Here is a 12,094-nt window from a genome sequence, read left to right as displayed (position 1 = left end):
TAAAGGAAAAGAGAAGACTGGAAAAGGCAGAAAAGAGAAGTAGGTATCGGCTCTGTGTTTATTTTATAATGTTGGTAACTTTAGTAGTGTGTCTCTTTATTATAGAGGTGTTGAAATGTATTAAGCCCATTTGTCTGTGGGTTTTCATCCCTGGTGACAGCTCACTCTGTGGTTGAGCTTGTCTGCTCCAGTTCCATCTCCTCCATTTTGTTCCTGCTGACTGTAATAAGACGCTGTGATCCTCTATAGTTCTCTGACAGACAGACGCCAAACTTTCCTCTTTAATCCTCCCAGTTCATTCAACAGTAGCCGTTCTGCTCTGGCAAAGTGAGAGGCCAAATACTTCTACAACCACCACAGTGAGTGTGTGTGTGTGTGTGTGTGTGCGTGTGTGCGTTAGGGGTTGGAAACAATTATTTTCCATTGTTTTTTTGGAGGAGGCTTGACTTGAAACGCTGGCCATCTTTTTATGACATGCATTATTTCAATTAGGCCCACAGAATTATACCTACGGAGGAGCGGCTTCTGTGAAGGAACTTTGAATGTCTTTGAACTTCTGAGAGTTTGCTTAACATTGGACCATGCTAACAAGCTGGTGTGTGCGGAGTGGCACCAGAATTGAAATAAAAACACATCTTACCTTTGTGAAACATGATAACTATAGCATCCTTAACTAGCATTGAAAAAGTTAAGTTCTTCTCTAGTTAAAAAAATACAAATCTAAATCTCTCCCTAAATTCTTAATCACACTTGTAACATCAGTAGGCTACAGTAGCTTATGTTTTGGGAGGGGTAGGTAGCCTGCACACACTGGAAAAGATTTTCAGCTGGCAGGCAGACACTGGAAGCAGTTGCTGAGTGAAAGAGTGAGGGCTTTGCATAGGCACTTTGTTGCATTTTTTGTGGGACTGGGAAAAAATGCTCGTAACACTAAATAACGTTATTAACCGGTCTCCATGCTTTTAAAATAACGATTCTGTTCCGGAACTGTATAGATCACTTTTGTTCCTGGTTCTGATTCTGTTTCTAAAAATGTTTTGTACTTTTCCCGTTTTCAGTTCTGTTACATGAACTGGTTCTAAACCCTGGTGTGTGCTTGCATGCCTGTGTGTGTCTTCGTTTCAGAGTGTACTGTATATGTGCTCCAATGGATCCCTTGCCATGCTTGTCTACACTCATATTATTTGGTCGTCAGTGCACCCCCTCCCTCTTCCCCAACACCACAGCAGCTTGTGCACTGCTGTATTTTTGCCTTAGATTCATACTCTCACCTGCCTCTCCCTCCTCTGCCTCCCTGCATGCACACCTGTATTCCTCTTTACCTACCTACTTGGATTCTAGTGCACCTGTGAGCTAGGCTCCTGTTTAACGAAGGAACTCCAAACATGGAATAGAGTGAATGAGGGACAGTTGAATCTTATTTTGTTGAGAGACAGAGAGGTAGCTAGTGTTGTCATCCTAAGCTGGGTTTGGACCCTTGGTATTTTTCGTATGGTATGTATGAACCACTTGCTTTTGCTTATTGATTAGTAGGATCTGCATAGCCCTTTCCTCTAGCCAAGGACCAAATACGCCCTCTGTAGCCTAATGGGTGGAATGTTATTAATATTATTCATAATTTCGTGTTTCTATGTCAAACAGTTTTGTTATATTTCAGTCTTCTGTGATGTATATAAAGTGTAATAGTAGGATGCACACTCTAAATTGAATAGATTTCAATGCTATGTCTGACATGCTACAAGCGTCTTCTTTTTTAAGCCCATAACCATGTGTGTGAGGTGTATAGATTTGTTTAAGACTACCAAGAATCACTCTGTGTGAGCCTGATTTAGCCCAATGCAGTAAAAGGTTAAATGTTTGTTCATCTGACTGAGGCTGTACAGATGTAGGATCTTAATTTGATCGCTCTGTTGTTGCTGAGAATTTTCCTGCATGGCAGGAAATGCAAACTTGTCGTGTATTCAAGGTTTACAACACAGGCTTTCTAAAGTTTGCAATTTCCACTTTAAAATGTGAGACTTGATTTTCCCTAACAACAAAATGTATCTACCTCTAGTAAAATGGTCCATTAATTATAATCCATATAATAATTCACGTTTTCTTTTGCTGCAGGATTATTTTTCTTCTGTAGCAAACTCAAATTAAGATTCTACATCTGTATTCAACACCCGGTGGTTGCACTCTATAGCGTTGTTTTGAGGTGTTATTGATTTTGTGGAACAGTTTTACAAATGTTACATTCTAAAGTCCATTGCATTGTGATTATGTCAATAATAATAGTATGGTAGCTAGGTGAACCAGCCTTGAGTGAACAATTGTTTTTGTAGTCTTACTGTATATTGCTTCTTTCTAAAGGATTTTCCCTTTCCAATTCATCCTCCCAAACCTGTCATGTTGAATATGCTACATTTTCTTGAAAGAACACTATCTTATCTCCTTCCTTTTATGGTTCTTATCAAAAGAGGGATGGATAGATATCAGTGAATTAATGAAAGGAAGATGGAAAGCAGAAATTGAACTGGAAATTGAAATTGAACTGATCAACTACTCCACTTCAGAATGCTTGAGAAGACAAAACAGAAAACCTCCCTTTCATCTTCTATCTGACATGTATCTATATCTGCAGCTAATTGGATGGTCACGCTCATAGTTGTTCATTATTAAGGCCCCTCATTTGTCGGTCCAGGCCTTTGTTATGGTGGTGATATGTGATCCTCTGTAATAACTGTGTGTCGTTATTGGACACCGCTGAGTTCTATAGTGATGGGGGTCGGGGGGTGAAGAGACTGTCGTGTCCATGTGATGTTCATCTCTGCTAAATGTTTCTCTCCTGATGGTGCAATGAGTTATGTTGGCTTAGGGAAGGGTAGGCAACCCTCATCCTGGAGTGCCACAAGCACTTCATGTTTTTGATTGATCTGTCCTGGAAGACCAGGTACACTATATATACAAAAGTATGTGGGCATCTCTTCAAATTTGTGGATTTGGCTATTTCAGCCACACCCATTGCTGGCAGCAATGTTTCAACATCTAGTGGAAAGCCTACTCAGAAGAGTGGAGGCTGTTATAGCAGAAAAGGGGGGACCAACTCCATATTAATGCCCATGACTTTGGAATGAGATGTTCGATGAGCAGTTGTCCACATACATTTTGGTCATGTAGTGTATGTTGAATTTAGGCAATCACTGAACTGATCAATTAGCTTAGTTGGTCAAGTGTGGTGCCTCGTTGGAACAAAATCCTGCAGTAACTGTGGCACCCCAGGAACAGGGTTGCCTACCCCTGGTGTATGTTTTAGTTAGGGACTGTAGTTTTTCATAATGTACTTCTGAAGCACTCATACATTTCTTTTTCAATGAGGTCCTCCTCAGATAAATATAAAGGTCCCTACATGAGAGTTAAACAAAGTCCTCTGAATGTCACAATAATGAGAATAGTTCATGAATTTGGGGATCTTGACTTTGTCATTATCCCCAAAGAGGTAGGTCTTCCAAAATATTTGACCTGATTTCACTGTGTAAGTGTTCAGTAGTTCCTTTGTTTATTTTACTTCCTCCTCTTCTCTTCCTCCCTCAGAGCGGGGAAGGGGGTATTCTCAGCCATGAAGCTCGGCAAGACCAAGAGCTCCAAGGATGACCACAAGAAAGGTAGGCTTTTACTAATCAGCTGCCCATCGAGACTTTGATAAATTGAATCAGGTGTGTTAGAGCAGAGATAGAGAGAGAGACCTGTAAGCTCTCCAGGAAGAGGGTATGGCCTACCATGGCATATAGTAACATAGGTTATTGTGATGGCGCCCCCAAGATGAGCCAGCCATCTTGGACATGGAGGATCTGAACAGGAAGGCCATGCGTCTGGGAGGGGTGGGGGCTCTGGACCCAGACTGCATCTCCCTGGCCTCCGTCACTGCCGTCACCACCAATGTCTCCAACAAGAGGTCTGTGTACTTATTTATGTACTTACTTATTGTACATCTGTTACTGCAACGATCCACTGACCCTTTATAACACTCTTATTCATGTTTATAACCCATACTACAGTACTAGTTGAGTAAATTAGCAAACTGCAGGCTACACTTCATTAGGAAAAGCTCTGATTTGTGTGCCTTGACTCTCTCAGATCAAAGCCTGATATCAAGATGGAGCCTAGTTCTGGGAGGCCTGTGGATTACCAGGTGAGATGAGGGAAAGAATCCACCCCAATCCCCCCCCCCCCAAAATAAAATATTTTTAAAAACAAAAACATGTTTTATTGTCACATACACCAGATAGGTGCAGTGAAATGTGTTGTTTTACAGGGTTAGCCATAGTAGTACGGCACCTCTCGAGCAAATTAAGTGCCTTGCTCAAGGGCACATTGACAGATTTTTCAGCTCACGTATTTGATCCAGCGACCTTTCTGTTACTGGCCCAACACTCTAACCGCTAGGCTACTTGCCACTCTAAACATGTGTTGTTTTGCAGGTTCAGTCATAGTAATAGGCGCACACAATTTTTTATTTCTTTTAACTGTTAAGTTCCAAAATTAGGACATTTATTTAAATCATGGTATGTTCTAATTCATTTCTAGGCAATAACAAACATATTGTTAAATTAACATGGTACAATGTCATTGTTTGTACAGGTGGCTGTCCCAAACCTGACTCCTAAACTTAATGTTTGAAAATAAAGCAATTCATGATTATTTTTTATCTAACACTATTATTTCAATATAACACCCTTCTGTCTACACAAAGTATTGTTCACACCCTCTTAAGCCTTAGCCCCACCCATCTCTTTAAGGGTTGGTCCGTGCGTTCTGTACGAACTTGCCAGCTACTTCCAGAAATCTAAGAGAGAGAGAGAGAGAGAACAGCTCACCCTAACGTTACTCGTCCTATCGCGTTCAGAGCGCACACTGGACGCTCTGGCCAATAAGTAGAGTTGTTCCGAAAGTTGTGACCTCACAACTACAGTCAAGCACCCAAGCTACCTTGCTAACATTGGCTAGCTACTTCCAGAAACATAATGAGAGAACACCCCACTCTGACCATTTTACTCGCCCTAGCAGAGCTGGTTAGACTTTTTTTAATGTTATCCAGAATGTTGGTGACTGTAAATGTGCTGCTGGCAACAATTGAATTATGCTTTGTTGCCAACGTTTACTGACATTGGACATATTCAACGGCTGTTGAGTGTTCAAAAATGCATCAGTTATTCTGCACTTTGGCACACTGAGACGAGAGTATTTTTTAAGAAATGTAGCTAGATAGCTAGCTAGGTAAACAATGAATCCCAACGCATGATGCAACGTTAGTTAGCGAGCCTGCCAGCTAACGTTAGCTAGCTAGCTAACAGTACACTTTAACTTGAAATGAAAATACAGTACATTGCCAAAATTAGAGTGGAGTCTTTTGTTAAGTCATGTAGCTAGCTAGCTAAACAATGGACCATAATCACAACTCATGACGTTACTGTACTCTACTGTAATATGCTGTATTGTACTGTGTTCTACTTAAGTGATAATGCCAGAGAAGCCCGTGTTTGGAGGATATATTGGCACCGGCTTCGAGGGCATTATCACTTTTGTACAACGGGTTACCAACATATTCAAATAATTATTGGTCGTTAGTTGTATCGGTTCCGTTCCTAGAGACGCGACCCAGTTGTTCAGTCTTTTTGTTCAGTATTGTAGCGACCCGCACAGACAGCGGTGTGTTATGTGGTAGGCTATTAGTGGGTTGTGTTGTACTTACCAGTGTTCGCGGGGTCCGACATGCCAATCAACCAGCTATGTGCCAATCACATGGATGCCTGGAATGTTCTGATGCCGGGCATCCTGGTGGTTGGCGGAGTGGCGTGGAGGGGGGTTGGGCAGGGGGATGGAGCATTGGAAGTTAAGACCAGGTTAAGCCATTGTTCTCTCTCTTACATCTGGGCTTCACAAGAGAAGGTCACGGTTGGCTTGTGGGGTATCTTTCATTTATTTGGCGTGGGCTATGGCCAAACAGTAGCTTGTGTGAAGTTGGGTTTATAAACCGTCAATTTGTAAACTCAAGCCTCTGTCTGGACAATTGTTCCTTTATGATCTAGTCAGGTCATTACAGTATCTTTGGATGTGACCCAGTCGTTCGTTCTAAACGTTCTATTGTCATACTGGCTGGCAACATTCTTATCCCTTGCTTTATAGCTAGCCAGCTACGGCTAACTTACAGTCACGTCAAAAAGTGCAGCTAAAATAACAGCAAAGTAGCTGCATTTGCATTTGTTTAAGCTGCATTTATTTGGAGACATTCATAACAATGACCTAATGAGGCACAATTAGCCTAGCAGAGAAAATGTGCTTACTCATCAGGACACTGTTGTTCAGAGGAGCTAGCCAACAACACAGCTAACACAATCCTGTCAAATTGACAATAGAAAGACTACAAACTAGCTGCACTTTGTTTCATTTAACCTTTCTTCAATTGACATTTCATTGTATATATCCATAGAAATTATGTCAGCTGGTTCATGATTTCGACTGGCTGAGAAACGCTCCCTGCCTGTCTATCTTATCCCAACTCCCGACACATTCATTACTATAGGACAGCTGGAAATCAAATGTAAATATTGAAACAATGTTGTAAATGTTGGAGAGACAGACAGCAAGGTTTATACAAATCTCTGCTGTTGAAAACAAAATGATAGTTTAAAGGAAATGTGAGATAAAGTCTAGATTTAAAGTCTAGATGCTTTTTATAGTGGAGATCAAGTTTATAAATTGCTTGGCTGGGCTGATGAGACAGTGGATTGCGCAGTCAAATGGAACAGAGTAAATAGGCATTTTAATGTCATAGATTTAGCCGGTGGTAACCTGTGGAATAGACACCGGCTGGAATGCGGTTTTAACCAATCTGCATTCATGATTAGACCCACCCATTATATAATGTACTGTACTGTGCTCTACTGTACTGTACCCTACTCTACTGTACTCTACTGTGCGGTACTGTACTCGAGTTTACTCTACTTGAGTTTCTTACAATTTGAGAAAGGGCCCATGGACCAATGTCTTGGTATAAATCTTGGTCTTTGCTCCTGATCCCTATAATACTTACATGGTTTGAGTCACTTTGGTCAACTCTGAGTTCAACTCGGGATAACCGGTACCACGCAAGTGGCTCACCTTTTAGCCAGGTAAATGTATTTGGCAATGAATCATTCAGAACTAACCTGCAGGCTAACTCAGGGCTAACTGAGTGTCTGAGCCATTAGTTGAGGACCAATAAAATCATATTCCCTCCCTCTCACAAAGATTGCACCATCATCCCCTTAATTTTGGTAAGATGACTGATGTCTTGGAAATTCTAAAGAGAGACTGTATATTCTTCAAACAACAACCTTTATTGTAAGATTAGCAAAAAATGGAGCAATCAACAATCACTCATAGTTCAGAGTTAAATGCCCAACGAACAGAGTTGGCTCTCAGCTTTTATAGAAAGTCCAACCTCTTTGTCTATGTGGCAGTTAGCAGATGTGTGAAAACAGGGATGGGGAACATGGTTTATGAAAGAAGTTCCAGCAGATAGTACAAACGGGATGTCACATATTGCGGTCACACCCGGCTCTTATCTGTACGCCCAGACTTATGACTAAGTCACACAAGACAAGCCTGCATCAGCAAAAAAAAACACTAGCATATAGCAATGGACAATTCTCTAAGTAAATACAGTATAGTATGTCTAATTTTGTCATTTTTCGTGACATTTCTTCCCTTTTGAGACTAAGTCTCAACCTAATGGAAAGTTACTTACAAGCATTTTCATCAAACAGGCATTAAAAACAAAGAGAGTCACACACTCCCAGTATTTTATTGGGTAACAAAATGCCAATGTTTCGGCATCACTGTGCCTTCAAATTACTAGGTGGTTTTATATATGGAGTGTGCTACTTTCTGTGTTTTATATCTTAAATTTTTTATTTATTTATTCCCTGCTAATCAGCACCTTTACACTAAATCATTTTCCCTTGTTGTGCGCCAGTTGATGCTTTTCATCAAACAAGCATTAACATGATTTGGAAAGTGGGAAAAGGAAAGACTTCCTTACACTTAGTACATTACAATTGTAAATGACCTCAGTCATTGAGTTTCAAACCTTCACATAGTGCAGTTCATTCTCAGAAGAGGACAGGAACATATGAATTAAACATCAGTACATGCTTCATCACCACACACAAGGCAATCACTTAATTTATACCCTCACCCTAGGGTATGAATGTACAGCAATGGTCACCTATCATTTGGCCCACTCTGCAGGAGATGTGATGCTACTACTACAGTGACCTTAGCCTCCGGTTACAAATACATTTGCACATAAATCATTCCATCTAACCCATAACACATTAGTCCCTACCACGAGTCCACTTACAGTACCAGTCTAAAGTTTGGACACACCTACTCAGTCCAGGGTTTTTCTTTATTTTGACCATTTTCTGCATTGTACAATAATAGTGAAGACATCAAAACACATACTAAATCTTGTAGTAGCCAAAAAGATTTTATCAAATCAAAATATATTTTATATTTGAGATTCTTCAAAGTAGCCACCCTTTTTCTTGATGACAGCTTTGCACACTCTTGGCATTCTCTCATCCAGCTTCATGAGGTATGCATGAACCTGGAATGCATGTCAATTAACAGGTGTGCCTTGTTAAAGGTTAATTTGTGGAATTTCTTTCCTTCTCAATGCGTTTGAGCCAATCAGTTGTGTTGTGACAAGGTAGGGGTGGTATACAGAAGAGAGCCCTATTTGGTAAAAGACCAAGTCCTTATTATGGCAGGAACAGCTCAAATAAGCAAAGAGAAATGACAGTCCATCATTACTTTAAGACATGAATGTCAGTCAATCTGGAAAATGTCAAGAACTTGAAAGTTTCAAGTGCAGTCGCAAAAACATCAAGTGCCAAGATAAAACTGTCTCTCACGAGGACGGCCACTGTAAAGGAAGACCCAGAGTTTCCTCTGCTGCAGAGGGTAAGTTCATTAGAGTTACCAGCCTCAGAAATTGCAGCCCAAATAAATTTCACAGAGTTCAAGTAACAGACAAATCTCAACATCAACTGTTAAGAGGAGACTGCGTGAATCAGGCCTTCATGGTTTAATTGCTGCAAATAAACCACTACTAAAGGACACCAATAAAAGTAAGAGACTTGCTTGGGCCAAGAAACACGAGCAATGGACATTAGACCGATGGAAATGTGTCCTTTGGTTCCAACCACCATGCCTTTATGAGACGCAGAGTAGGTGAGTGGATGATCTCTGCGTGTGTGATTCCCACTGTGAAGCATGGAGGAGGAGGTGTGATGGTGTGGAGGTGCTTTGCCTGTGACGCTGTCAGTGATTTATTTTGAATTCAAGGCACATTTAACCATCATGGCAACCACAGCATTCTTGCAGTGATAAGCCATCCCATCTGGTTTGCGCTTAGTCCCACTATCTATTGTTTTTCAACAGAACAATGACCCAACACATCTCCAGACTGTTTAAGGGCCACTTGACCAAGAAGGATAGTGATGGAGTGCTGCATCAGATGACCTGGTCTCCACAATCACCTGACCTCAACCCATTTCAGATGGTTTGGGATGAGTTGGACCGTAGAGTGAAGGAAAAGCAGCCAACAAGTGATCCGCATATGTGGAAACTCCTTCAAGACTGTTGGAAAAGCATTCCAGGTGAAGCTGGTTGAAAAAATGCCAAGAGTGCGCAAAGCTGTCATCGAGGCAAAGGGTGGCAACTTTTTTGGTTACTACATGATTCCATATGTGTTCTTTTGTAATGTTAACGTCTTCACTGTTGTTCTACAATGTAGAAAATAGTAAAACATTTACAAAAACCCTTGAATGAGTAGGTGTGTCCAAACGTTTGACTGGTACTGTATATAGTTATAAACATACTTAAACATGCTCATGTCAATTGTACTGTATTATCCAGAAAGCCATATGTATTGATGCACTTTAACATTAGAATTATGATAACATGGTAAATTGAAACCCCTACTATCACCGTCCCCATAATAGCGATACAACCCAAATTTATGACCGATTGACAGTCCTTCGTGCTTTACTTTGAGTCTATCACGCAAATGCAAGACCCTCAACTTAGTGGTTTGTTAATGACAGATCGGTGTCTCAATGCATTTCAATCTAAATCACAATAAGCTTCCTAGTGTGTAGACCTCCAAAATAAACATGATACCCCAAATAAACAGTTTAGGGCAACCCTAAATCAATTTACAGGCACAGTTGACCACCCCCTTCCTTCCTGGCAATCTTCTTCTGGCATTTCTTCATGTTCTGCTTCAGATAGTGTTTCAGTTCGTCAGTTCGTTTCAAAGTGGATGGCCTTTGATAATGTCTCTCACCTGGGCCTTTACAGCCCATTATGCCTTGCCCATTTTCCCACCAGTACACCAGCAGCATGAGAAAAGTCTCTCCATGCTCCCTCCACATGGACCCATGTCGCACTCCTGAGAGAAAAGACATGAGAGAAAAGGCAGTTTAATAGCTTCGACTGGATGCTGTGTACAGGTTGTTGGCTTGGACTCAGGTCTCACAGTAGAATTGGTGAAGGGTAAGGTCATAGTGAACACATTTTTCGCCAGAAGAGAGGAGAGAAGGAAGGATGGAGGAATGAGATTTATTAGAGAGGAAAGAAAAAACGCTCCAGTAAGGATACAATTAGAGGATAGTGTGAAGGCTGGGTGGGAAGAACAGAATCTAACAGCTCATTAACGTAGCCTAACTGCAAACTGCATAAACTCCCCTGCTAACAACAGCAAACTGACCTAGATACAGTAATGTACCAGTCTCTGTGACCAGGAACCACAACACCGCACACCGACTGAGATGTTCACAGCAGGGATAATTAACCCTGAGGGACAGAAGTCGCCTCTGTAGTCTAAACCTCCAGTCTGAGTTGTCATCTTGTTTGTTTCACGCCGTACCCTTTTATTATGGTACTTTCATTCACATTTGGGTGGAATGTTTTGGAATTAAATGATTCCCTCCATGCTTATTCCCTCCCGATTCCGATAATCCTCAAGCTGGATTTCCGGGAAACCTGGGTTTTCCAGAAAATGTTCTGTTTCTTTGCAACCCTAATGCTAATATGTCCCATTAGATTAGCATCACAGTCGTTGAGGCCAGACAGCTGGTTGGCCTTAACATGGACCCTGTGGTCTGTGTGGAGATTGGGGACGACAAGAAGTACACCTCCATGAAGGAGTCCACTAACTGCCCCTACTACAATGAGGTAAGTGCATCTCTCTCTCTCCCACTCTCCCTCCCCTCCCCTCCCCTCTACATTGTGTATAATTGAATAGAAAAAGTGGGAAGAGAAGCCAGTCTCAGTTCAGAGGCTCCAGCACCAGCCTGGCTGTGTTCAGATCAAAGCCTCTGCTCTGGGCTCAACAGGAATCCTTTCTGCCTTGAGCTATGCACATTACACTCTTATTTCACGAGAGGGAGGCTGAGCAAAGCGTCAAAGCATTATTCAGTTGGTGTCCTGATCCTGCTAGACATTAGTCTGTAATAATTCCCCTTGTATTCAGTTCAATTCACCCGGACGTGAATGGATTCAGCTAATGCTGAAAGAATGTTAATTTGATCATTGTTGGTTGTATTCTGTTAGTTATTCACCTCAAGCATTAGTGACGGGGGGAACAATACAGTTACAAATCGGGGTATTATTTTGGACAATATATCATGTCGTATTGTTTTGGCAATATCGCAATATTATTTTTTATTTTTTTTCCCTTCATAGCCTTCTCCATCTTCTTTCTAAATAGGGAATATATTTTCATGGCTGATCAAAACTCATTTTCTCCATGGCTCTCTCTTGTCCCTCTGCACCAGACATGTGGTGAGCATTATTTATGGATCATCGAATCGCATTGAAATCACTGTATCGAACCGCAATACATATAGAATCGTGAGAATCATGAGAATCTCAATACATATCATATCGGCACACAAGTATCCACATACTGTCCACAATGTCTATACACCACATATGCAGTATATATATTCATACTCCGGACTCCAACGCTGCTCATACTAATATTTCTTAATTCCATTAT

At 41.2% G+C, this 12,094-nt stretch overlaps 1 protein-coding gene across 6 annotated transcripts in view; it reads left to right on the top strand.

Moving 5' to 3' along the window:
• The window catches only part of LOC112232964 (otoferlin-like), a 142,387-nt gene that overhangs the window by 99,971 nt on the left and 30,322 nt on the right, over positions 1 to 12,094 (top strand). For all 6 annotated transcript variants that reach the window (XM_042321875.1, XM_042321877.1, XM_042321876.1 and 3 more), the window contains exons 6-9: positions 3,577 to 3,647; positions 3,805 to 3,937; positions 4,120 to 4,174; positions 11,137 to 11,268. In XM_042321875.1, coding sequence (XP_042177809.1) covers positions 3,577 to 3,647; positions 3,805 to 3,937; positions 4,120 to 4,174; positions 11,137 to 11,268 — 391 coding nt within the window. The remainder of the gene's footprint in view (positions 1 to 3,576; positions 3,648 to 3,804; positions 3,938 to 4,119; positions 4,175 to 11,136; positions 11,269 to 12,094) is intronic.

This window comes from Oncorhynchus tshawytscha, linkage group LG05 (genome assembly GCF_018296145.1).
Source record: "Oncorhynchus tshawytscha isolate Ot180627B linkage group LG05, Otsh_v2.0, whole genome shotgun sequence".
In the NCBI taxonomy this organism is placed as follows: Eukaryota; Metazoa; Chordata; class Actinopteri; order Salmoniformes; family Salmonidae; genus Oncorhynchus; species Oncorhynchus tshawytscha.
This window is presented reverse-complemented; position numbering and strand designations above follow the sequence as displayed.